Below are 24,966 nucleotides of genomic sequence, written 5' to 3'. Positions count from 1 at the left end.
CGGAAACGAGGGTTTCTCGCGAACGACGGTATCAAGGACAGCCAGGTACCGACTTGGAGAAGCTGACACACGGCGCAGGCATCAGAAAATCCAGAAGCCGTCCCGCTTGGGATGGATGGCCAGGCCCGGAAGGCTCCTCTCGAGCCCAGTGGGCCCCGTCCTTCTGTAGGTGCTGTTTGGAGAGGCCTGACCCGGGGTCTTTCCTAGATGGGCTCTGGAAGACGGAGGGGCTGCTGGCAGCTTGCTGAAGCTGTCCGGGCCTCCGCAGCCCGGAGCGGGATCCGTTCCATCGCACACCACGACTCGACCAACTGCTTGGGTGCCGCGCCGGCCGAGTGGACCGCTAGGGTCTCTCAGGAGCCTGGCGGGTGGGAAGAGGCCGCCGAGGACAGAGGGAGCCCGCCGGACGAGGGCGGCGTCGGGGGCACGGCCACGCGGGGCCGGCCCCGGTTGGCCCTGGGTTCCCGTGGGGCCGCGAGGTGGAAGGGCTGGGCGGCGGCGGCGGCGGCGGCGGCGGTGGCCGCGGCCGCGGGGCACTCGCGCGGCTGGACAGCGGTGGGGGCGTGGCGGGGCGATGGGGCGACCGGTGAGGAGGGGGAGGGCGGGAGGAGCGTGGAGGGAGCGGCGCTGGGGCCGGGGGGGGGGGGGCGCAAAAGGAGAGGGAGGCGGCGGGAGGCAAAAGCCTACAGCACCCGGTATTCCCAGGCGGTCTCCCATCCAAGTACTAACCAGGCCCGACCCTGCTTAGCTTCCGAGATCAGACGAGATCGGGCGCGTTCAGGGTGGTATGGCCGTAGACGCTGGCGGCTGCCGCCGGCGCCCCTAAGAAGCCTCGCGCGCGCGCGCGCTGTCGCCTGGCCCCTGTGACGCGCCGTCGCCTGGCCTCTGTGACGCGCGCGCCCGAGCCCCTGTGACGCGCACCGGCCGCCCGCGTCCCCTGCGCCCCGCGCTCCGCCGCCTGCCGCCTGCCTGCCACTGCCTCCCGCCGCCGCCGCCGCCGCCGCCGCCGCCGCCGCGGCCAGCCAAACCCTGCCCTGCCCTGCCCTGCCCTGCCCTGCCCTGCCCTGCCGCCCGCCCAGGGCGCGGGAGGCCTCGGGCACCCCGGGGACTGTGGGCGGGCGGGGCGCAAGTCTAGGCGCTCTCCCAAGCCGGCCCCGGACGCTCCAGGCCTCCTGTCCGCCCGCATCCCGGCGACGGGTCGCAGGACATCCGGCTGCTCTGCTCGGGGACAGGTGGCCCGGGGCGTCGGGCGCGTCGGCGCGTCGGCGCGTCGGCGCGTCGGCGCGTCGGGGCCCCGGGCCCGCGAGGCCCCTCCGGCCCGAGGCGCCTCCCAACGAACCCGGGCCCAACAACCCCCGGCGGCCGCCGCTCCGGCCCGGCCCCAACTTGCCCAAATCCAGCTGGAGCCACCGGCGCGACCAGAGGGCATCACCGGAAACCCCTCCGGGGCGGGCGGCGGGGCGCGGGGAGACCAGGGCGGGCCACCCTTCCCCGCCCCGCCCCGCGCCCCGCCCACGGGACCCGGACCGCGCCCTCAACCCCAGGCCCCGCGGCCACCCTGGACAGCTCCTGACTGACCGACCTGAGAGACACAGAGACAGAGACAGAGACAGAGGCAGAGACAGAGAGATTGAGAGGATCCGAGACACGGACCCAGACAGACACCCCCCGGGACAGACACACAGACGCTCACGCTGACACAGAGAGGCCCTGCCCAAGAGGCAGCTTCCCCACAGGAGGGCGGTGGTGCTTGAGCTGGGCCCGGGCAAGGAGGCGGGGGCCCTGGGGCTGGCGATCACCCCTGGGGCCCTGGGACGTGCAGACAGGGTCTCAGGAGTGCAGCGCTCCTGGGATCCCTGTCCCGCGACCCGGACGCCCAGGAGCCACGGACAGGCAGCCGGGCTCGGGCTCGCTCTCGCTCTCGCTCTCGCTCTCGCTCTCGCTCTCGCTCTCGCTCTGTGTGTGCGCGTTTTTGTGTGCGCGTGCGTGTCTGTGTCTGTTTGTGTGTTTCTTTCCTTCTCTCTTCGCCTCTTCGTTCTGGCTCTTTTCCTCTTTCTGCGGGGCGCCCCCGGACTTCCTGAGTTGACAGAACGACCAGCCAGAAAAGTCAGGACACGGAGAACTTCGCCCGAGAAACCAACGCAATCTACCAGACGTACAGAACCCCCTCCCCGACGACCACAGCGTCCACAGTCTGCTCGAGCGCAGGTAGGGACATTACCCAGGGTCTCCCACAGGTTAGCTCACCCGTTAAGTCTCCTTAGTTTTACCAAGATGGCTAGCACGCCGAGGATGGACGGATGAGCGCCACGGTGTGATTACGGGGAGGGAAACGCACGTCCGAACACCCGTTGGTGCCTCCCGACGTCACCGGTATCCCCGTCCCGAGACCTCTGGGCTTCAGGGTTCTGGGCCGCAGCCCTCTCCCGTCGTCCACCCGGGATCCAGTGCACGATGTCTGCACTGCCCATCTCAAGAGTTTGGGCCCTGTGGGCGTTCTTGGATCCCGTTGGAAAGGGGACCTCGGGACGCGAGGGAGAGGAAAGGGCCGGGGGGCCGGGGTGGGGGGCGGGGGGCGGGCTGGGGGAAAGAGAGCGACGCCATCAACGCATGTCTGACCAGGACCTCGGCTGTGCCAGGCTCTCCATTTCCCACGGCACCGCGTCCCGTCGTCGGGGACGCCGCCTCTCGTCGGGACGTGTTGGTCTGCCGTCGGTCCTCCCGTCCCAGGCACGAGGCGGCGAACTCCCCCAAAGGCAGAGATTTTGGCACCTGCGTCCTCGGCTGCTGGGTCCGGCCCCAAGCAGGCACGCGGCCCGCAGGTGCCGGGCGAATGTCGGCGGAAAGCACTATGCTCACAGGGAAGGACGGCAGACGATGAGCGCGCACCAACCAGTGCCGCGCTCCGTGCTGAGCGGTGTGCTCCGTGCTCCCGCTTCCGCGCTCGCAACAACGCCACCGACGAGGCACTAACAGGACCCCCTTTCCAACCAGATGAGGCAACTGCCGCTCAGGGAGGGCGAGTCCCTCGCAGGAACGGCGGCCCTTGCTGCCGAGCCTTCGTTTGAGACCAAGCCTCCGGGCCCGCACTCCGGGAAACTTACGGAGACACAGCCCCAGTTCTCCCAGCAGAACACGCTCATCGGAGGTCAGATTGGGGGAGCCGTCGGAACCGGAACCACCCAGGGCGCTACCCTGCAGGGAGCGACGCGCGGCCCGCCCCGCCCCGCCACCCCGCCATCCCGGGCAAGCAGGAAGCAGGCCACAGGTGCCCTGGGTCTGCTCTGGCAGGGAAAGTGGGGCCCACGGGAAAAGGGAAACACGAGGATATTCGCTCCCAGGATGATTGCTGAACGGTGAGAGGATGGAGGTTGAGGTCCTCTCTTCCTGCTCTGCCCGCATGTCCCAGCTTCTCCACAGCGAGCAACTATTGCTTTCTGTCTGCGGTGGGGAAGAGACGGCTTACCTTGATGAATTCCCCCCTTGAAAATGTAAAAGTCCGTGCGATCTGAGGCAAGTCTCCCCTCTCCTCCTCCCTGTCATCCCCGCTCTCCTCCCCTGGAGCAAACTCCCCTCCCGCTTTCCCGGATCCCCTTTCCGCGATAGTCTGCGCGGACACAGGCAGGGGAAGAGCAGACTTTCAAAGCTGCCCGAGCCGCACGAAATGAAAGCTGAAGCCAAGGAGCCAGGAAGGGCTGGCCGCTGAGGACGGAAATGTCCTCTCGGGGGACTCGTCCACTCCCTCTGGCAGACAGAGGCCAGGAGGGGGGCAGGACAGAGTGAGGCACCTGAGTGAGGGGACACCAAAACCCTGGGCCAGCGCAGCAAGATTCCTAATCCTTCCATCCAGTCTGTTCAGAATCAAAACGGATGCAAGGGATCCACGAGGAGCCAGACACCGACCTTTCAAACGAAGGCAGGACCCCCCCCCCCCAAAAGACAAAAGCGAAGACGGAGACGGAGTTGCATCCCAGCCGGGGAGCGGGGGGAGGCGCTTGAAACTTAGACACTTGGGGAAGGGGACGTCTTTAAGGAAAGACAACACAAAAGGACCCGTACCAACTCCGGTGCGGAAACGAGGGTTTCTCGCGAACGACGGTATCAAGGACAGCCAGGTACCGACTTGGAGAAGCTGACACACGGCGCAGGCATCAGAAAATCCAGAAGCCGTCCCGCTTGGGATGGATGGCCAGGCCCGGAAGGCTCCTCTCGAGCCCAGTGGGCCCCGTCCTTCTGTAGGTGCTGTTTGGAGAGGCCTGACCCGGGGTCTTTCCTAGATGGGCTCTGGAAGACGGAGGGGCTGCTGGCAGCTTGCTGAAGCTGTCCGGGCCTCCGCAGCCCGGAGCGGGATCCGTTCCATCGCACACCACGACTCGACCAACTGCTTGGGTGCCGCGCCGGCCGAGTGGACCGCTAGGGTCTCTCAGGAGCCTGGCGGGTGGGAAGAGGCCGCCGAGGACAGAGGGAGCCCGCCGGACGAGGGCGGCGTCGGGGGCACGGCCACGCGGGGCCGGCCCCGGTTGGCCCTGGGTTCCCGTGGGGCCGCGAGGTGGAAGGGCTGGGCGGCGGCGGCGGCGGCGGCGGCGGTGGCCGCGGCCGCGGGGCACTCGCGCGGCTGGACAGCGGTGGGGGCGTGGCGGGGCGATGGGGCGACCGGTGAGGAGGGAGGAGGGCGGGAGGAGCGTGGAGGGAGCGGCGCTGGGGCCGGGGGGGGGGGGGCGCAAAAGGAGAGGGAGGCGGCGGGAGGCAAAAGCCTACAGCACCCGGTATTCCCAGGCGGTCTCCCATCCAAGTACTAACCAGGCCCGACCCTGCTTAGCTTCCGAGATCAGACGAGATCGGGCGCGTTCAGGGTGGTATGGCCGTAGACGCTGGCGGCTGCCGCCGGCGCCCCTAAGAAGCCTCGCGCGCGCGCGCGCTGTCGCCTGGCCCCTGTGACGCGCCGTCGCCTGGCCTCTGTGACGCGCGCGCCCGAGCCCCTGTGACGCGCACCGGCCGCCCGCGTCCCCTGCGCCCCGCGCTCCGCCGCCTGCCGCCTGCCTGCCACTGCCTCCCGCCGCCGCCGCCGCCGCCGCCGCGGCCAGCCAAACCCTGCCCTGCCCTGCCCTGCCCTGCCCTGCCCTGCCCTGCCGCCCGCCCAGGGCGCGGGAGGCCTCGGGCACCCCGGGGACTGTGGGCGGGCGGGGCGCAAGTCTAGGCGCTCTCCCAAGCCGGCCCCGGACGCTCCAGGCCTCCTGTCCGCCCGCATCCCGGCGACGGGTCGCAGGACATCCGGCTGCTCTGCTCGGGGACAGGTGGCCCGGGGCGTCGGGCGCGTCGGCGCGTCGGCGCGTCGGCGCGTCGGCGCGTCGGGGCCCCGGGCCCGCGAGGCCCCTCCGGCCCGAGGCGCCTCCCAACGAACCCGGGCCCAACAACCCCCGGCGGCCGCCGCTCCGGCCCGGCCCCAACTTGCCCAAATCCAGCTGGAGCCACCGGCGCGACCAGAGGGCATCACCGGAAACCCCTCCGGGGCGGGCGGCGGGGCGCGGGGAGACCAGGGCGGGCCACCCTTCCCCGCCCCGCCCCGCGCCCCGCCCACGGGACCCGGACCGCGCCCTCAACCCCAGGCCCCGCGGCCACCCTGGACAGCTCCTGACTGACCGACCTGAGAGACACAGAGACAGAGACAGAGACAGAGGCAGAGACAGAGAGATTGAGAGGATCCGAGACACGGACCCAGACAGACACCCCCCGGGACAGACACACAGACGCTCACGCTGACACAGAGAGGCCCTGCCCAAGAGGCAGCTTCCCCACAGGAGGGCGGTGGTGCTTGAGCTGGGCCCGGGCAAGGAGGCGGGGGCCCTGGGGCTGGCGATCACCCCTGGGGCCCTGGGACGTGCAGACAGGGTCTCAGGAGTGCAGCGCTCCTGGGATCCCTGTCCCGCGACCCGGACGCCCAGGAGCCACGGACAGGCAGCCGGGCTCGGGCTCGCTCTCGCTCTCGCTCTCGCTCTCGCTCTCGCTCTCGCTCTGTGTGTGCGCGTTTTTGTGTGCGCGTGCGTGTCTGTGTCTGTTTGTGTGTTTCTTTCCTTCTCTCTTCGCCTCTTCGTTCTGGCTCTTTTCCTCTTTCTGCGGGGCGCCCCCGGACTTCCTGAGTTGACAGAACGAGCAGCCAGAAAAGTCAGGACACGGAGAACTTCGCCCGAGAAACCAACGCAATCTACCAGACGTACAGAACCCCCTCCCCGACGACCACAGCGTCCACAGTCTGCTCGAGCGCAGGTAGGGACATTACCCAGGGTCTCCCACAGGTTAGCTCACCCGTTAAGTCTCCTTAGTTTTACCAAGATGGCTAGCACGCCGAGGATGGACGGATGAGCGCCACGGTGTGATTACGGGGAGGGAAACGCACGTCCGAACACCCGTTGGTGCCTCCCGACGTCACCGGTATCCCCGTCCCGAGACCTCTGGGCTTCAGGGTTCTGGGCCGCAGCCCTCTCCCGTCGTCCACCCGGGATCCAGTGCACGATGTCTGCACTGCCCATCTCAAGAGTTTGGGCCCTGTGGGCGTTCTTGGATCCCGTTGGAAAGGGGACCTCGGGACGCGAGGGAGAGGAAAGGGCCGGGGGGCCGGGGTGGGGGGCGGGGGGCGGGCTGGGGGAAAGAGAGCGACGCCATCAACGCATGTCTGACCAGGACCTCGGCTGTGCCAGGCTCTCCATTTCCCACGGCACCGCGTCCCGTCGTCGGGGACGCCGCCTCTCGTCGGGACGTGTTGGTCTGCCGTCGGTCCTCCCGTCCCAGGCACGAGGCGGCGAACTCCCCCAAAGGCAGAGATTTTGGCACCTGCGTCCTCGGCTGCTGGGTCCGGCCCCAAGCAGGCACGCGGCCCGCAGGTGCCGGGCGAATGTCGGCGGAAAGCACTATGCTCACAGGGAAGGACGGCAGACGATGAGCGCGCACCAACCAGTGCCGCGCTCCGTGCTGAGCGGTGTGCTCCGTGCTCCCGCTTCCGCGCTCGCAACAACGCCACCGACGAGGCACTAACAGGACCCCCTTTCCAACCAGATGAGGCAACTGCCGCTCAGGGAGGGCGAGTCCCTCGCAGGAACGGCGGCCCTTGCTGCCGAGCCTTCGTTTGAGACCAAGCCTCCGGGCCCGCACTCCGGGAAACTTACGGAGACACAGCCCCAGTTCTCCCAGCAGAACACGCTCATCGGAGGTCAGATTGGGGGAGCCGTCGGAACCAGAACCACCCAGGGCGCTACCCTGCAGGGAGCGACGCGCGGCCCGCCCCGCCCCGCCACCCCGCCATCCCGGGCAAGCAGGAAGCAGGCCACAGGTGCCCTGGGTCTGCTCTGGCAGGGAAAGTGGGGCCCACGGGAAAAGGGAAACACGAGGATATTCGCTCCCAGGATGATTGCTGAACGGTGAGAGGATGGAGGTTGAGGTCCTCTCTTCCTGCTCTGCCCGCATGTCCCAGCTTCTCCACAGCGAGCAACTATTGCTTTCTGTCTGCGGTGGGGAAGAGACGGCTTACCTTGATGAATTCCCCCCTTGAAAATGTAAAAGTCCGTGCGATCTGAGGCAAGTCTCCCCTCTCCTCCTCCCTGTCATCCCCGCTCTCCTCCCCTGGAGCAAACTCCCCTCCCGCTTTCCCGGATCCCCTTTCCGCGATAGTCTGCGCGGACACAGGCAGGGGAAGAGCAGACTTTCAAAGCTGCCCGAGCCGCACGAAATGAAAGCTGAAGCCAAGGAGCCAGGAAGGGCTGGCCGCTGAGGACGGAAATGTCCTCTCGGGGGACTCGTCCACTCCCTCTGGCAGACAGAGGCCAGGAGGGGGGCAGGACAGAGTGAGGCACCTGAGTGAGGGGACACCAAAACCCTGGGCCAGCGCAGCAAGATTCCTAATCCTTCCATCCAGTCTGTTCAGAATCAAAACGGATGCAAGGGATCCACGAGGAGCCAGACACCGACCTTTCAAACGAAGGCAGGACCCCCCCCCCCCAAAAGACAAAAGCGAAGACGGAGACGGAGTTGCATCCCAGCCGGGGAGCGGGGGGAGGCGCTTGAAACTTAGACACTTGGGGAAGGGGACGTCTTTAAGGAAAGACAACACAAAAGGACCCGTACCAACTCCGGTGCGGAAACGAGGGTTTCTCGCGAACGACGGTATCAAGGACAGCCAGGTACCGACTTGGAGAAGCTGACACACGGCGCAGGCATCAGAAAATCCAGAAGCCGTCCCGCTTGGGATGGATGGCCAGGCCCGGAAGGCTCCTCTCGAGCCCAGTGGGCCCCGTCCTTCTGTAGGTGCTGTTTGGAGAGGCCTGACCCGGGGTCTTTCCTAGATGGGCTCTGGAAGACGGAGGGGCTGCTGGCAGCTTGCTGAAGCTGTCCGGGCCTCCGCAGCCCGGAGCGGGATCCGTTCCATCGCACACCACGACTCGACCAACTGCTTGGGTGCCGCGCCGGCCGAGTGGACCGCTAGGGTCTCTCAGGAGCCTGGCGGGTGGGAAGAGGCCGCCGAGGACAGAGGGAGCCCGCCGGACGAGGGCGGCGTCGGGGGCACGGCCACGCGGGGCCGGCCCCGGTTGGCCCTGGGTTCCCGTGGGGCCGCGAGGTGGAAGGGCTGGGCGGCGGCGGCGGCGGCGGCGGCGGTGGCCGCGGCCGCGGGGCACTCGCGCGGCTGGACAGCGGTGGGGGCGTGGCGGGGCGATGGGGCGACCGGTGAGGAGGGAGGAGGGGCGGGAGGAGCGTGGAGGGAGCGGCGCTGGGGCCGGGGGGGGGGGGCGCAAAAGGAGAGGGAGGCGGCGGGAGGCAAAAGCCTACAGCACCCGGTATTCCCAGGCGGTCTCCCATCCAAGTACTAACCAGGCCCGACCCTGCTTAGCTTCCGAGATCAGACGAGATCGGGCGCGTTCAGGGTGGTATGGCCGTAGACGCTGGCGGCTGCCGCCGGCGCCCCTAAGAAGCCTCGCGCGCGCGCGCGCTGTCGCCTGGCCCCTGTGACGCGCCGTCGCCTGGCGTCTGTGACGCGCGCGCCCGAGCCCCTGTGACGCGCACCGGCCGCCCGCGTCCCCTGCGCCCCGCGCTCCGCCGCCTGCCGCCTGCCTGCCACTGCCTCCCCCCGCCGCCGCCGCCGCCGCGGCCAGCCAAACCCTGCCCTGCCCTGCCCTGCCCTGCCCTGCCCTGCCCTGCCGCCCGCCCAGGGCGCGGGAGGCCTCGGGCACCCCGGGGACTGTGGGCGGGCGGGGCGCAAGTCTAGGCGCTCTCCCAAGCCGGCCCCGGACGCTCCAGGCCTCCTGTCCGCCCGCATCCCGGCGACGGGTCGCAGGACATCCGGCTGCTCTGCTCGGGGACAGGTGGCCCGGGGCGTCGGGCGCGTCGGCGCGTCGGCGCGTCGGCGCGTCGGGGCCCCGGGCCCGCGAGGCCCCTCCGGCCCGAGGCGCCTCCCAACGAACCCGGGCCCAACAACCCCCGGCGGCCGCCGCTCCGGCCCGGCCCCAACTTGCCCAAATCCAGCTGGAGCCACCGGCGCGACCAGAGGGCATCACCGGAAACCCCTCCGGGGCGGGCGGCGGGGCGCGGGGAGACCAGGGCGGGCCACCCTTCCCCGCCCCGCCCCGCGCCCCGCCCACGGGACCCGGACCGCGCCCTCAACCCCAGGCCCCGCGGCCACCCTGGACAGCTCCTGACTGACCGACCTGAGAGACACAGAGACAGAGACAGAGACAGAGGCAGAGACAGAGAGATTGAGAGGATCCGAGACACGGACCCAGACAGACACCCCCCGGGACAGACACACAGACGCTCACGCTGACACAGAGAGGCCCTGCCCAAGAGGCAGCTTCCCCACAGGAGGGCGGTGGTGCTTGAGCTGGGCCCGGGCAAGGAGGCGGGGGCCCTGGGGCTGGCGATCACCCCTGGGGCCCTGGGACGTGCAGACAGGGTCTCAGGAGTGCAGCGCTCCTGGGATCCCTGTCCCGCGACCCGGACGCCCAGGAGCCACGGACAGGCAGCCGGGCTCGGGCTCGCTCTCGCTCTCGCTCTCGCTCTCGCTCTCGCTCTCGCTCTGTGTGTGCGCGTTTTTGTGTGCGCGTGCGTGTCTGTGTCTGTTTGTGTGTTTCTTTCCTTCTCTCTTCGCCTCTTCGTTCTGGCTCTTTTCCTCTTTCTGCGGGGCGCCCCCGGACTTCCTGAGTTGACAGAACGAGCAGCCAGAAAAGTCAGGACACGGAGAACTTCGCCCGAGAAACCAACGCAATCTACCAGACGTACAGAACCCCCTCCCCGACGACCACAGCGTCCACAGTCTGCTCGAGCGCAGGTAGGGACATTACCCAGGGTCTCCCACAGGTTAGCTCACCCGTTAAGTCTCCTTAGTTTTACCAAGATGGCTAGCACGCCGAGGATGGACGGATGAGCGCCACGGTGTGATTACGGGGAGGGAAACGCACGTCCGAACACCCGTTGGTGCCTCCCGACGTCACCGGTATCCCCGTCCCGAGACCTCTGGGCTTCAGGGTTCTGGGCCGCAGCCCTCTCCCGTCGTCCACCCGGGATCCAGTGCACGATGTCTGCACTGCCCATCTCAAGAGTTTGGGCCCTGTGGGCGTTCTTGGATCCCGTTGGAAAGGGGACCTCGGGACGCGAGGGAGAGGAAAGGGCCGGGGGGCCGGGGTGGGGGGCGGGGGGCGGGCTGGGGGAAAGAGAGCGACGCCATCAACGCATGTCTGACCAGGACCTCGGCTGTGCCAGGCTCTCCATTTCCCACGGCACCGCGTCCCGTCGTCGGGGACGCCGCCTCTCGTCGGGACGTGTTGGTCTGCCGTCGGTCCTCCCGTCCCAGGCACGAGGCGGCGAACTCCCCCAAAGGCAGAGATTTTGGCACCTGCGTCCTCGGCTGCTGGGTCCGGCCCCAAGCAGGCACGCGGCCCGCAGGTGCCGGGCGAATGTCGGCGGAAAGCACTATGCTCACAGGGAAGGACGGCAGACGATGAGCGCGCACCAACCAGTGCCGCGCTCCGTGCTGAGCGGTGTGCTCCGTGCTCCCGCTTCCGCGCTCGCAACAACGCCACCGACGAGGCACTAACAGGACCCCCTTTCCAACCAGATGAGGCAACTGCCGCTCAGGGAGGGCGAGTCCCTCGCAGGAACGGCGGCCCTTGCTGCCGAGCCTTCGTTTGAGACCAAGCCTCCGGGCCCGCACTCCGGGAAACTTACGGAGACACAGCCCCAGTTCTCCCAGCAGAACACGCTCATCGGAGGTCAGATTGGGGGAGCCGTCGGAACCAGAACCACCCAGGGCGCTACCCTGCAGGGAGCGACGCGCGGCCCGCCCCGCCCCGCCACCCCGCCATCCCGGGCAAGCAGGAAGCAGGCCACAGGTGCCCTGGGTCTGCTCTGGCAGGGAAAGTGGGGCCCACGGGAAAAGGGAAACACGAGGATATTCGCTCCCAGGATGATTGCTGAACGGTGAGAGGATGGAGGTTGAGGTCCTCTCTTCCTGCTCTGCCCGCATGTCCCAGCTTCTCCACAGCGAGCAACTATTGCTTTCTGTCTGCGGTGGGGAAGAGACGGCTTACCTTGATGAATTCCCCCCTTGAAAATGTAAAAGTCCGTGCGATCTGAGGCAAGTCTCCCCTCTCCTCCTCCCTGTCATCCCCGCTCTCCTCCCCTGGAGCAAACTCCCCTCCCGCTTTCCCGGATCCCCTTTCCGCGATAGTCTGCGCGGACACAGGCAGGGGAAGAGCAGACTTTCAAAGCTGCCCGAGCCGCACGAAATGAAAGCTGAAGCCAAGGAGCCAGGAAGGGCTGGCCGCTGAGGACGGAAATGTCCTCTCGGGGGACTCGTCCACTCCCTCTGGCAGACAGAGGCCAGGAGGGGGGCAGGACAGAGTGAGGCACCTGAGTGAGGGGACACCAAAACCCTGGGCCAGCGCAGCAAGATTCCTAATCCTTCCATCCAGTCTGTTCAGAATCAAAACGGATGCAAGGGATCCACGAGGAGCCAGACACCGACCTTTCAAACGAAGGCAGGACCCCCCCCCCCCAAAAGACAAAAGCGAAGACGGAGACGGAGTTGCATCCCAGCCGGGGAGCGGGGGGAGGCGCTTGAAACTTAGACACTTGGGGAAGGGGACGTCTTTAAGGAAAGACAACACAAAAGGACCCGTACCAACTCCGGTGCGGAAACGAGGGTTTCTCGCGAACGACGGTATCAAGGACAGCCAGGTACCGACTTGGAGAAGCTGACACACGGCGCAGGCATCAGAAAATCCAGAAGCCGTCCCGCTTGGGATGGATGGCCAGGCCCGGAAGGCTCCTCTCGAGCCCAGTGGGCCCCGTCCTTCTGTAGGTGCTGTTTGGAGAGGCCTGACCCGGGGTCTTTCCTAGATGGGCTCTGGAAGACGGAGGGGCTGCTGGCAGCTTGCTGAAGCTGTCCGGGCCTCCGCAGCCCGGAGCGGGATCCGTTCCATCGCACACCACGACTCGACCAACTGCTTGGGTGCCGCGCCGGCCGAGTGGACCGCTAGGGTCTCTCAGGAGCCTGGCGGGTGGGAAGAGGCCGCCGAGGACAGAGGGAGCCCGCCGGACGAGGGCGGCGTCGGGGGCACGGCCACGCGGGGCCGGCCCCGGTTGGCCCTGGGTTCCCGTGGGGCCGCGAGGTGGAAGGGCTGGGCGGCGGCGGCGGCGGCGGCGGCGGCGGTGGCCGCGGCCGCGGGGCACTCGCGCGGCTGGACAGCGGTGGGGGCGTGGCGGGGCGATGGGGCGACCGGTGAGGAGGGAGGAGGGGCGGGAGGAGCGTGGAGGGAGCGGCGCTGGGGCCGGGGGGGGGGCGCAAAAGGAGAGGGAGGCGGCGGGAGGCAAAAGCCTACAGCACCCGGTATTCCCAGGCGGTCTCCCATCCAAGTACTAACCAGGCCCGACCCTGCTTAGCTTCCGAGATCAGACGAGATCGGGCGCGTTCAGGGTGGTATGGCCGTAGACGCTGGCGGCTGCCGCCGGCGCCCCTAAGAAGCCTCGCGCGCGCGCGCGCTGTCGCCTGGCCCCTGTGACGCGCCGTCGCCTGGCGTCTGTGACGCGCGCGCCCGAGCCCCTGTGACGCGCACCGGCCGCCCGCGTCCCCTGCGCCCCGCGCTCCGCCGCCTGCCGCCTGCCTGCCACTGCCTCCCGCCGCCGCCGCCGCCGCGGCCAGCCAAACCCTGCCCTGCCCTGCCCTGCCCTGCCCTGCCCTGCCCTGCCGCCCGCCCAGGGCGCGGGAGGCCTCGGGCACCCCGGGGACTGTGGGCGGGCGGGGCGCAAGTCTAGGCGCTCTCCCAAGCCGGCCCCGGACGCTCCAGGCCTCCTGTCCGCCCGCATCCCGGCGACGGGTCGCAGGACATCCGGCTGCTCTGCTCGGGGACAGGTGGCCCGGGGCGTCGGGCGCGTCGGCGCGTCGGCGCGTCGGCGCGTCGGCGCGTCGGGGCCCCGGGCCCGCGAGGCCCCTCCGGCCCGAGGCGCCTCCCAACGAACCCGGGCCCAACAACCCCCGGCGGCCGCCGCTCCGGCCCGGCCCCAACTTGCCCAAATCCAGCTGGAGCCACCGGCGCGACCAGAGGGCATCACCGGAAACCCCTCCGGGGCGGGCGGCGGGGCGCGGGGAGACCAGGGCGGGCCACCCTTCCCCGCCCCGCCCCGCGCCCCGCCCACGGGACCCGGACCGCGCCCTCAACCCCAGGCCCCGCGGCCACCCTGGACAGCTCCTGACTGACCGACCTGAGAGACACAGAGACAGAGACAGAGACAGAGGCAGAGACAGAGAGATTGAGAGGATCCGAGACACGGACCCAGACAGACACCCCCCGGGACAGACACACAGACGCTCACGCTGACACAGAGAGGCCCTGCCCAAGAGGCAGCTTCCCCACAGGAGGGCGGTGGTGCTTGAGCTGGGCCCGGGCAAGGAGGCGGGGGCCCTGGGGCTGGCGATCACCCCTGGGGCCCTGGGACGTGCAGACAGGGTCTCAGGAGTGCAGCGCTCCTGGGATCCCTGTCCCGCGACCCGGACGCCCAGGAGCCACGGACAGGCAGCCGGGCTCGGGCTCGCTCTCGCTCTCGCTCTCGCTCTCGCTCTCGCTCTCGCTCTGTGTGTGCGCGTTTTTGTGTGCGCGTGCGTGTCTGTGTCTGTTTGTGTGTTTCTTTCCTTCTCTCTTCGCCTCTTCGTTCTGGCTCTTTTCCTCTTTCTGCGGGGCGCCCCCGGACTTCCTGAGTTGACAGAACGAGCAGCCAGAAAAGTCAGGACACGGAGAACTTCGCCCGAGAAACCAACGCAATCTACCAGACGTACAGAACCCCCTCCCCGACGACCACAGCGTCCACAGTCTGCTCGAGCGCAGGTAGGGACATTACCCAGGGTCTCCCACAGGTTAGCTCACCCGTTAAGTCTCCTTAGTTTTACCAAGATGGCTAGCACGCCGAGGATGGACGGATGAGCGCCACGGTGTGATTACGGGGAGGGAAACGCACGTCCGAACACCCGTTGGTGCCTCCCGACGTCACCGGTATCCCCGTCCCGAGACCTCTGGGCTTCAGGGTTCTGGGCCGCAGCCCTCTCCCGTCGTCCACCCGGGATCCAGTGCACGATGTCTGCACTGCCCATCTCAAGAGTTTGGGCCCTGTGGGCGTTCTTGGATCCCGTTGGAAAGGGGACCTCGGGACGCGAGGGAGAGGAAAGGGCCGGGGGGCCGGGGTGGGGGGCGGGGGGCGGGCTGGGGGAAAGAGAGCGACGCCATCAACGCATGTCTGACCAGGACCTCGGCTGTGCCAGGCTCTCCATTTCCCACGGCACCGCGTCCCGTCGTCGGGGACGCCGCCTCTCGTCGGGACGTGTTGGTCTGCCGTCGGTCCTCCCGTCCCAGGCACGAGGCGGCGAACTCCCCCAAAGGCAGAGATTTTGGCACCTGCGTCCTCGGCTGCTGGGTCCGGCCCCAAGCAGGCACGCGGCCCGCAGGTGCCGGGCGAATGTCGGCGGAAAGCACTATGCTCACAGGGAAGGACGGCAGACGATGAGCGCGCACCAACCAGTGCCGCGCTCCGTGCTGAGCGGTGTGCTCCGTGCTCCCGCTTCCGCGCTCGCAACAACGCCACCGACGAGGCACTAACAGGACCCCCTTTCCAACCAGATGAGGCAACTGCCGCTCAGGGAGGGCGAGTCCCTCGCAGGAACGGCGGCCCTTGCTGCCGAGCCTTCGTTTGAGACCAAGCCTCCGGGCCCGCACTCCGGGAAACTTACGGAGACACAGCCCCAGTTCTCCCAGCAGAACACGCTCATCGGAGGTCAGATTGGGGGAGCCGTCGGAACCAGAACCACCCAGGGCGCTACCCTGCAGGGAGCGACGCGCGGCCCGCCCCGCCCCGCCACCCCGCCATCCCGGGCAAGCAGGAAGCAGGCCACAGGTGCCCTGGGTCTGCTCTGGCAGGGAAAGTGGGGCCCACGGGAAAAGGGAAACACGAGGATATTCGCTCCCAGGATGATTGCTGAACGGTGAGAGGATGGAGGTTGAGGTCCTCTCTTCCTGCTCTGCCCGCATGTCCCAGCTTCTCCACAGCGAGCAACTATTGCTTTCTGTCTGCGGTGGGGAAGAGACGGCTTACCTTGATGAATTCCCCCCTTGAAAATGTAAAAGTCCGTGCGATCTGAGGCAAGTCTCCCCTCTCCTCCTCCCTGTCATCCCCGCTCTCCTCCCCTGGAGCAAACTCCCCTCCCGCTTTCCCGGATCCCCTTTCCGCGATAGTCTGCGCGGACACAGGCAGGGGAAGAGCAGACTTTCAAAGCTGCCCGAGCCGCACGAAATGAAAGCTGAAGCCAAGGAGCCAGGAAGGGCTGGCCGCTGAGGACGGAAATGTCCTCTCGGGGGACTCGTCCACTCCCTCTGGCAGACAGAGGCCAGGAGGGGGGCAGGACAGAGTGAGGCACCTGAGTGAGGGGACACCAAAACCCTGGGCCAGCGCAGCAAGATTCCTAATCCTTCCATCCAGTCTGTTCAGAATCAAAACGGATGCAAGGGATCCACGAGGAGCCAGACACCGACCTTTCAAACGAAGGCAGGACCCCCCCCCCCAAAAGACAAAAGCGAAGACGGAGACGGAGTTGCATCCCAGCCGGGGAGCGGGGGGAGGCGCTTGAAACTTAGACACTTGGGGAAGGGGACGTCTTTAAGGAAAGACAACACAAAAGGACCCGTACCAACTCCGGTGCGGAAACGAGGGTTTCTCGCGAACGACGGTATCAAGGACAGCCAGGTACCGACTTGGAGAAGCTGACACACGGCGCAGGCATCAGAAAATCCAGAAGCCGTCCCGCTTGGGATGGATGGCCAGGCCCGGAAGGCTCCTCTCGAGCCCAGTGGGCCCCGTCCTTCTGTAGGTGCTGTTTGGAGAGGCCTGACCCGGGGTCTTTCCTAGATGGGCTCTGGAAGACGGAGGGGCTGCTGGCAGCTTGCTGAAGCTGTCCGGGCCTCCGCAGCCCGGAGCGGGATCCGTTCCATCGCACACCACGACTCGACCAACTGCTTGGGTGCCGCGCCGGCCGAGTGGACCGCTAGGGTCTCTCAGGAGCCTGGCGGGTGGGAAGAGGCCGCCGAGGACAGAGGGAGCCCGCCGGACGAGGGCGGCGTCGGGGGCACGGCCACGCGGGGCCGGCCCCGGTTGGCCCTGGGTTCCCGTGGGGCCGCGAGGTGGAAGGGCTGGGCGGCGGCGGCGGCGGCGGCGGCGGCGGTGGCCGCGGCCGCGGGGCACTCGCGCGGCTGGACAGCGGTGGGGGCGTGGCGGGGCGATGGGGCGACCGGTGAGGAGGGAGGAGGGGCGGGAGGAGCGTGGAGGGAGCGGCGCTGGGGCCGGGGCGGGGGGGCGCAAAAGGAGAGGGAGGCGGCGGGAGGCAAAAGCCTACAGCACCCGGTATTCCCAGGCGGTCTCCCATCCAAGTACTAACCAGGCCCGACCCTGCTTAGCTTCCGAGATCAGACGAGATCGGGCGCGTTCAGGGTGGTATGGCCCTAGACGCTGGCGGCTGCCGCCGGCGCCCCTAAGAAGCCTCGCGCGCGCGCGCGCTGTCGCCTGGCCCCTGTGACGCGCCGTCGCCTGGCGTCTGTGACGCGCGCGCCCGAGCCCCTGTGACGCGCACCGGCCGCCCGCGTCCCCTGCGCCCCGCGCTCCGCCGCCTGCCGCCTGCCTGCCACTGCCTCCCGCCGCCGCCGCCGCCGCGGCCAGCCAAACCCTGCCCTGCCCTGCCCTGCCCTGCCCTGCCCTGCCCTGCCGCCCGCCCAGGGCGCGGGAGGCCTCGGGCACCCCGGGGACTGTGGGCGGGCGGGGCGCAAGTCTAGGCGCTCTCCCAAGCCGGCCCCGGACGCTCCAGGCCTCCTGTCCGCCCGCATCCCGGCGACGGGTCGCAGGACATCCGGCTGCTCTGCTCGGGGACAGGTGGCCCGGGGCGTCGGGCGCGTCGGCGCGTCGGCGCGTCGGCGCGTCGGGGCCCCGGGCCCGCGAGGCCCCTCCGGCCCGAGGCGCCTCCCAACGAACCCGGGCCCAACAACCCCCGGCGGCCGCCGCTCCGGCCCGGCCCCAACTTGCCCAAATCCAGCTGGAGCCACCGGCGCGACCAGAGGGCATCACCGGAAACCCCTCCGGGGCGGGCGGCGGGGCGCGGGGAGACCAGGGCGGGCCACCCTTCCCCGCCCCGCCCCGCGCCCCGCCCACGGGACCCGGACCGCGCCCTCAACCCCAGGCCCCGCGGCCACCCTGGACAGCTCCTGACTGACCGACCTGAGAGACACAGAGACAGAGACAGAGACAGAGGCAGAGACAGAGAGATTGAGAGGATCCGAGACACGGACCCAGACAGACACCCCCCGGGACAGACACACAGACGCTCACGCTGACACAGAGAGGCCCTGCCCAAGAGGCAGCTTCCCCACAGGAGGGCGGTGGTGCTTGAGCTGGGCCCGGGCAAGGAGGCGGGGGCCCTGGGGCTGGCGATCACCCCTGGGGCCCTGGGACGTGCAGACAGGGTCTCAGGAGTGCAGCGCTCCTGGGATCCCTGTCCCGCGACCCGGACGCCCAGGAGCCACGGACAGGCAGCCGGGCTCGGGCTCGCTCTCGCTCTCGCTCTCGCTCTCGCTCTCGCTCTCGCTCTCGCTCTGTGTGTGCGCGTTTTTGTGTGCGCGTGCGTGTCTGTGTCTGTTTGTGTGTTTCTTTCCTTCTCTCTTCGCCTCTTCGTTCTGGCTCTTTTCCTCTTTCTGCGGGGCGCCCCCGGACTTCCTGAGTTGACAGAACGAGCAGCCAGAAAAGTCAGGACACGGAGAACTTCGCCCGAGAAACCAACGCAATCTACCAGACGTACAGAACCCCCTCCCCGACGACCACAGCGTCCACAGTCTGCTCGAGCGCAGGTAGGGACATTACCCAGGGTCTCCCACAGGTTAGCTCACCCGTTAAGTCTCCTTAGTTTTACCAAGATGGCTAGCACGCCGAGGATGGACGGATGAGCGCCACGGTGTGATTACGGGGAGGGAAACGCACGTCCGAACACCCGTTGGTGCCTCCCGACGTCACCGGTATCCCCGTCCCGAGACCTCTGGGCTTCAGGGTTCTGGGCCGCAGCCCTCTCCCGTCGTCCACCCGGGATCCAGTGCACGATGTCTGCACTGCCCATCTCAAGAGTTTGGGCCCTGTGGGCGTTCTTGGATCCCGTTGGAAAGGGGACCTCGGGACGCGAGGGAGAGGAAAGGGCCGGGGGGCCGGGGTGGGGGGCGGGGGGCGGGCTGGGGGAAAGAGAGCGACGCCATCAACGCATGTCTGACCAGGACCTCGGCTGTGCCAGGCTCTCCATTTCCCACGGCACCGCGTCCCGTCGTCGGGGACGCCGCCTCTCGTCGGGACGTGTTGGTCTGCCGTCGGTCCTCCCGTCCCAGGCACGAGGCGGCGAACTCCCCCAAAGGCAGAGATTTTGGCACCTGCGTCCTCGGCTGCTGGGTCCGGCCCCAAGCAGGCACGCGGCCCGCAGGTGCCGGGCGAATGTCGGCGGAAAGCACTATGCTCACAGGGAAGGACGGCAGACGATGAGCGCGCACCAACCAGTGCCGCGCTCCGTGCTGAGCGGTGTGCTCCGTGCTCCCGCTTCCGCGCTCGCAACAACGCCACCGACGAGGCACTAACAGGACCCCCTTTCCAACCAGATGAGGCAACTGCCGCTCAGGGAGGGCGAGTCCCTCGCAGGAACGGCGGCCCTTGCTGCCGAGCCTTCGTTTGAGACCAAGCCTCCGGGCCCGCACTCCGGGAAACTTACGGAGACACAGCCCCAGTTCTCCCAGCAGAACACGCTCATCGGAGGTCAGATTGGGGGAGCCGTCGGAACCAGAACCACCCAGGGCGCTACCCTGCAGGGAGCGACGCGCGGCCCGCCCCGCCCCGCCACCCCGCCATCCCGGGCAAGCAGGAAGCAGGCCACAGGTGCCCTGGGTCTGCTCTGGCAGGGAAAGTGGGGCCCACGGGAAAAGGGAAACACGAGGATATTCGCTCCCAGGATGATTGCTGAACGGTGAGAGGATGGAGGTTGAGGTCCTCTCTTCCTGCTCTGCCCGCATGTCCCAGCTTCTCCACAGCGAGCAACTATTGCTTTCTGTCTGCGGTGGGGAAGAGACGGCTTACCTTGATGAATTCCCCCCTTGAAAATGTAAAAGTCCGTGCGATCTGAGGCAAGTCTCCCCTCTCCTCCTCCCTGTCATCCCCGCTCTCCTCCCCTGGAGCAAACTCCCCTCCCGCTTTCCCGGATCCCCTTTCCGCGATAGTCTGCGCGGACACAGGCAGGGGAAGAGCAGACTTTCAAAGCTGCCCGAGCCGCACGAAATGAAAGCTGAAGCCAAGGAGCCAGGAAGGGCTGGCCGCTGAGGACGGAAATGTCCTCTCGGGGGACTCGTCCACTCCCTCTGGCAGACAGAGGCCAGGAGGGGGGCAGGACAGAGTGAGGCACCTGAGTGAGGGGACACCAAAACCCTGGGCCAGCGCAGCAAGATTCCTAATCCTTCCATCCAGTCTGTTCAGAATCAAAACGGATGCAAGGGATCCACGAGGAGCCAGACACCGACCTTTCAAACGAAGGCAGGACCCCCCCCCCCCAAAAGACAAAAGCGAAGACGGAGACGGAGTTGCATCCCAGCCGGGGAGCGGGGGGAGGCGCTTGAAACTTAGACACTTGGGGAAGGGGACGTCTTTAAGGAAAGACAACACAAAAGGACCCGTACCAACTCCGGTGCGGAAACGAGGGTTTCTCGCGAACGACGGTATCAAGGACAGCCAGGTACCGACTTGGAGAAGCTGACACACGGCGCAGGCATCAGAAAATCCAGAAGCCGTCCCGCTTGGGATGGATGGCCAGGCCCGGAAGGCTCCTCTCGAGCCCAGTGGGCCCCGTCCTTCTGTAGGTGCTGTTTGGAGAGGCCTGACCCGGGGTCTTTCCTAGATGGGCTCTGGAAGACGGAGGGGCTGCTGGCAGCTTGCTGAAGCTGTCCGGGCCTCCGCAGCCCGGAGCGGGATCCGTTCCATCGCACACCACGACTCGACCAACTGCTTGGGTGCCGCGCCGGCCGAGTGGACCGCTAGGGTCTCTCAGGAGCCTGGCGGGTGGGAAGAGGCCGCCGAGGACAGAGGGAGCCCGCCGGACGAGGGCGGCGTCGGGGGCACGGCCACGCGGGGCCGGCCCCGGTTGGCCCTGGGTTCCCGTGGGGCCGCGAGGTGGAAGGGCTGGGCGGCGGCGGCGGCGGCGGCGGCGGCGGTGGCCGCGGCCGCGGGGCACTCGCGCGGCTGGACAGCGGTGGGGGCGTGGCGGGGCGATGGGGCGACCGGTGAGGAGGGAGGAGGGGCGGGAGGAGCGTGGAGGGAGCGGCGCTGGGGCCGGGGGGGGGGGGCGCAAAAGGAGAGGGAGGCGGCGGGAGGCAAAAGCCTACAGCACCCGGTATTCCCAGGCGGTCTCCCATCCAAGTACTAACCAGGCCCGACCCTGCTTAGCTTCCGAGATCAGACGAGATCGGGCGCGTTCAGGGTGGTATGGCCGTAGACGCTGGCGGCTGCCGCCGGCGCCCCTAAGAAGCCTCGCGCGCGCGCGCGCTGTCGCCTGGCCCCTGTGACGCGCCGTCGCCTGGCGTCTGTGACGCGCGCGCCCGAGCCCCTGTGACGCGCACCGGCCGCCCGCGTCCCCTGCGCCCCGCGCTCCGCCGCCTGCCGCCTGCCTGCCACTGCCTCCCGCCGCCGCCGCCGCCGCCGCCGCCGCGGCCAGCCAAACCCTGCCTGCCCTGCCCTGCCCTGCCCTGCCCTGCCGCCCGCCCAGGGCGCGGGAGGCCTCGGGCACCCCGGGGACTGTGGGCGGGCGGGGCGCAAGTCTAGGCGCTCTCCCAAGCCGGCCCTGGACGCTCCAGGCCTCCTTCCCGCTGGCTTCCTGGCTATAGATTAGTAAGTTATAGTTTCTTTCCTGTGGTTTCTTCTGAATGCATCCTGCAAGCAAGTAATTTCGTTTTTAGATTTCCCTGTCTCCTGTGTGCATCAGCTCCGCAACTATGATAATTGATTGAATGTGGTTTTTCTGATATAGTCTTAACCTCTCCAGAGCCAGGATTCTTTCACATTTCGTTTGATAGGGCGAAAGAAACTTTGGTAATATATTTCTTTAAATCTTGGCTCATGGATCCAAACAAATCTGTAAGTACTGCCGCACCACCACAGCCTCTAGAACAGGTTGTTTCTTTGGAAATCTGACTTTTTAAACCTGATTTCACCAGCATGGGATAAATATCTTTAGAAATAGTTACCTCCATTGTGTTGCCCTCTCGGTTAGCTTGAGATCGAAAGCATCACTGAGGCCCAGAGTATAGATGACATTCATAAGTGAGATGCTTATGCAGAGCCAGTCCTGCTCTCTTCTTTTGTGAGTTCCTTTAACTGTTGCTTCACAGGGTCGGGTCTCCCCTGAAGTTCAGAATAATATAAGAAGGCCCATCCTTTGTCAGGCTGTAAGAAAATAATTTCTCAGATACCATTGTGTAAAAGCATCCTGCCTTTGTCATGGAATCAGTGACATATCTTTCATTGATCAAAACAGCAGTGGGAGTACCTGTGGAGCAATGATAAGGTATCAGATGGCTCCCCACACACCACCCACCTCCCACCCTAATCCACACTCCTGCCACTTCAAGGTCAGACTTTCTAGGGACTCCCCCAAAACCCAGATAGAATGCTTACCATAATTCTATTCCCTTTTTGATTGTATGAGAAACAAACAGTACACACCTAATAAGCTTTCCTGTCAAGGTGGCAAACCTGAGTTGCTACACCACCCTTTCTCCCTGTCTGCTCTCCCTGCCCTCCACACCCCAATCCCTTCTTCCTGTCCCCTGTGCCCCTGGCCCAGAAGTAAGTCTTACCTTGTTGAGACCAATTGTATAAACTTCATGTGCCCTTTCTAGCCCAAGTTTAGACCTTCCTGCTTCTGAAGTTAAAAAAATCACCTCCTGTATTATTAAGCTAATTACATTCCATTGTGTTAGCTAACAGTTGGCAAACAGTAGGTGACTGCAGAAGATAGAACCAACCTGTAAAAACAGAGAAATAGAGATAAATAAAAATAAAATAAACACTCATTGTTTATTAAGAGATAATGACTTCTTTTTTCCTTTCAGGATTCAGGAAATAGTTTACGATTCAAGTGCATCCTAAAGTTGGAGCAACCCTGGCTAGAATATCATAGATCCTTGAGTTGGCAGAGACCTTTCACTCTTCAGTATATTTATATTCAACGCAAAGATCCTTCCTTCTATATCATCCTTGACAACAGACCACCTAGATTCTGTGTAAATAATTCCGATGACAAGAAATGCATTAAATAAAGAGACCCCTTTGTTTTTAGAGTTTTAAATGTTTGGTTACACTTTATTCACTGATCCCAGCCTTCCCTTCCAGGGCGTTGGTCTTCAAACGGGGATATGAATATCAGTGGGCATACATGAGAACCTTACAGAGAGCACTAGGGTATAGTGAGTTTAAAGGAGTCATTTTCTAGATATGCAACTGCCATAGGTCGTCTTCTTCAAAGTTGACCTGCTTGAAAGGTCACTTTCTCCTGTACACCTGCCTTTCTCCTACTTTACATGACAGACCTCTCTCCCAGCCCGAATCTCACTCCCGTGCACAAAAAATCTGGACAACAAACAAAAAAACAGTTTCAAAGTGCATAGTTCCTGAGAGAATGTCCTGTGGCAGAGAAGCAAATAAAGCTTCAGTAAGAAATATTGCAGAGAGTAGTGCCTTATTTCATTCAGAAAGCAAACTTATGCTAAAGCCCCATGCATCTATCATCTCTCCGTTCATCCATCTATTCATCTATTTATTATTTCTCCATTCATGCATCCATCTATTTATCTAGCTATTCATTCATTAATCTATTATGAATTAAATTCAAAGATGAGGTAGCTGTCATAAGAACATGTATTACCACGTTTATTTGAATTGCAAAATAAGGTCAGTTTGTTTGTTTCTTTTTCGTTTTTGAGGAAGATTAGCCCTGAGATAACATCTGCTGCCAACCCTCCTCCTTTTGCAGAGGAAGACTAGCCCTGAGCTAACATCTGTGCCCATCTTCCTCTACTTTATACGTGGGACACCTGCCACAGCATGGCTTGCCATGTCCGCACCTGGGATCCGGGCTGGTGAAACCCGGGCCACCGAATCGGAATGTGTGCCCTTAACCGCTGCACCACAGGGCCAGCCCCGGTCAGTTTGTTTCTAACATAAAGTAAACGTAATTTGACTGATTAGTTTGACACTGACGGCTGGCTTTGTCAATCGGATTATATGGTGTACATTTGCCATAAGCTGAATGATAAAATCTGCACTACAAGGTTTTGATAAAAATATATTTTAATGAACAGAGATAAGGTGGCACATGCAGGAAAATGTGTCCTTTAAGCTATTAGATGTGTGACAAAATTGTTTACAAATTTAAAATATGCAAGAGATATATAGCTTTAAAAAATTATTTTGTGTACATAAGCAAAAAAAAGAGCAGTGCAACGGAAGAAGTCCCCAGAAGGCCAGATATGTGCACTTCAAAGGAGATTTCTAAAAATGGAGCTCAAGGCATGTCATTATCTGCGTGTGAAAGAGGAACTTAGGAGACCATCAGATCTTCCCAATATGTTGAAAAATGATATATAATGTCTATCTTATTATATACAAATGACGTTTTATACGAATATAGGATAACAAAATATAGGGTCCACGGCTGCTCTCTAATTGATTTATAACTTGAAATGTACACAGACTTTTCTGTTAATTCAAATGACATACATTGTTTGAACAGCCAATGTACTCTGAAAGGCCATATGAGCCTCCAAAGTCCTTATAAATTAATTTTAGCATTAAGTGCAAGTTTTTCACAAAAGAATCCTCAAAAATTCATGAATATACTTTAATGATACAGGATAGTCTCCATTTTGTCAAACGCTTTTTGTGGGCGAGGTGCTCTGCTAATGTATTTTCGTTCATTTTATTCCTTCTACGGTCTTCTGAGACAGTCTACAAAAGGGAAACTGAGTCTCAGAGAAGTTATTTGCTTAAGATCACACATTATAAACTGACTGATCTAAATTCAGATATTGGTCTGTCTGACTCTAAAGGCTTTTGGCACCTCTTCCATAAAGATACCATGTCTTCTTTGGTAGGGGTCTTTTCACCTTTCCGAAATGCACTTTTGTCATTATTCCTCTCACTTCGTCTACTTACCCATGTATTGCTCTTTAGGTCATATTCACAACTAGTGTGACCCACTTCTGAGATTGATGGGAAGGCCTGTTCATGAAATCAGGTGAGCACAAACGCTCAGTGCAAATGGACCTGAGACACAGGGGTGGCCCTGAGATGTGGGTGTGACTGAGTCAAAGGATTAAAGCTGACTTGGCC

At 64.4% G+C, this 24,966-nt stretch overlaps 4 protein-coding genes and 6 non-coding genes across 10 annotated transcripts; all 10 read right to left on the bottom strand.

The window, feature by feature from the left end:
- Positions 1-680: 680 nt before the first annotated feature.
- Positions 681-799, bottom strand: LOC139078636 (5S ribosomal RNA). The gene has a single exon (XR_011531668.1). It is a non-coding gene; the product is annotated as a 5S ribosomal RNA (ribosomal RNA).
- A 3,952-nt stretch (positions 800-4,751) lies between these two features.
- Positions 4,752-4,870, bottom strand: LOC139078614 (5S ribosomal RNA). The gene has a single exon (XR_011531630.1). It is a non-coding gene; the product is annotated as a 5S ribosomal RNA (ribosomal RNA).
- Positions 4,871-6,292: 1,422 nt separating this feature from the next.
- Positions 6,293-8,675, bottom strand: LOC139082489 (uncharacterized). Its single transcript, XM_070613913.1, has 2 exons — positions 8,116-8,675; positions 6,293-7,497 (listed from the first exon to the last, which is right to left on the bottom strand). Exon 2 carries the CDS (start codon positions 7,456-7,458, stop codon positions 6,529-6,531), a length of 930 nt encoding a protein of 309 aa, XP_070470014.1. The 5' UTR covers positions 7,459-7,497; positions 8,116-8,675; the 3' UTR covers positions 6,293-6,528.
- A 132-nt stretch (positions 8,676-8,807) lies between these two features.
- LOC139078581 (5S ribosomal RNA) lies at positions 8,808-8,926 on the bottom strand. Its single transcript, XR_011531600.1, has one exon. It is a non-coding gene; the product is annotated as a 5S ribosomal RNA (ribosomal RNA).
- A 223-nt stretch (positions 8,927-9,149) lies between these two features.
- On the bottom strand, positions 9,150-12,679 carry LOC139082487 (uncharacterized). The gene is made up of 2 exons (XM_070613904.1): positions 12,161-12,679; positions 9,150-11,542 (listed from the first exon to the last, which is right to left on the bottom strand). Exon 2 carries the CDS (start codon positions 11,501-11,503, stop codon positions 10,574-10,576), a length of 930 nt encoding a protein of 309 aa, XP_070470005.1. The 5' UTR covers positions 11,504-11,542; positions 12,161-12,679; the 3' UTR covers positions 9,150-10,573.
- Positions 12,680-12,853: 174 nt separating this feature from the next.
- Positions 12,854-12,972, bottom strand: LOC139078563 (5S ribosomal RNA). The gene has a single exon (XR_011531575.1). It is a non-coding gene; the product is annotated as a 5S ribosomal RNA (ribosomal RNA).
- Positions 12,973-14,388: 1,416 nt separating this feature from the next.
- LOC139082486 (uncharacterized) lies at positions 14,389-16,729 on the bottom strand. The gene is made up of 2 exons (XM_070613898.1): positions 16,211-16,729; positions 14,389-15,593 (listed from the first exon to the last, which is right to left on the bottom strand). Exon 2 carries the CDS (start codon positions 15,552-15,554, stop codon positions 14,625-14,627), a length of 930 nt encoding a protein of 309 aa, XP_070469999.1. The 5' UTR covers positions 15,555-15,593; positions 16,211-16,729; the 3' UTR covers positions 14,389-14,624.
- A 176-nt stretch (positions 16,730-16,905) lies between these two features.
- On the bottom strand, positions 16,906-17,024 carry LOC139078570 (5S ribosomal RNA). Its single transcript, XR_011531583.1, has one exon. It is a non-coding gene; the product is annotated as a 5S ribosomal RNA (ribosomal RNA).
- A 1,380-nt stretch (positions 17,025-18,404) lies between these two features.
- On the bottom strand, positions 18,405-20,759 carry LOC103540519 (uncharacterized). Its single transcript, XM_070567152.1, has 2 exons — positions 20,262-20,759; positions 18,405-19,643 (listed from the first exon to the last, which is right to left on the bottom strand). Exon 2 carries the CDS (start codon positions 19,602-19,604, stop codon positions 18,675-18,677), a length of 930 nt encoding a protein of 309 aa, XP_070423253.1. The 5' UTR covers positions 19,605-19,643; positions 20,262-20,759; the 3' UTR covers positions 18,405-18,674.
- Positions 20,760-20,956: 197 nt separating this feature from the next.
- On the bottom strand, positions 20,957-21,075 carry LOC139078293 (5S ribosomal RNA). Its single transcript, XR_011531222.1, has one exon. It is a non-coding gene; the product is annotated as a 5S ribosomal RNA (ribosomal RNA).
- Positions 21,076-24,966: the final 3,891 nt, after the last annotated feature.

Source organism: Equus przewalskii, chromosome 1 (assembly GCF_037783145.1).
Source record: "Equus przewalskii isolate Varuska chromosome 1, EquPr2, whole genome shotgun sequence".
NCBI lineage: Eukaryota > Metazoa > Chordata > Mammalia > Perissodactyla > Equidae > Equus > Equus przewalskii.
This window is presented reverse-complemented; position numbering and strand designations above follow the sequence as displayed.

Bases quoted from the DNA above. Each gene is read 5' to 3' on its own strand.
- LOC139082486 (XM_070613898.1), bottom strand. From the start codon at position 15,554: ATGCGGGCAGAGCAGGAAGAGAGGACCTCAACCTCCATCCTCTCACCG.
- LOC139082489 (XM_070613913.1), bottom strand. From the start codon at position 7,458: ATGCGGGCAGAGCAGGAAGAGAGGACCTCAACCTCCATCCTCTCACCG.
- LOC139082487 (XM_070613904.1), bottom strand. From the start codon at position 11,503: ATGCGGGCAGAGCAGGAAGAGAGGACCTCAACCTCCATCCTCTCACCG.
- LOC103540519 (XM_070567152.1), bottom strand. From the start codon at position 19,604: ATGCGGGCAGAGCAGGAAGAGAGGACCTCAACCTCCATCCTCTCACCG.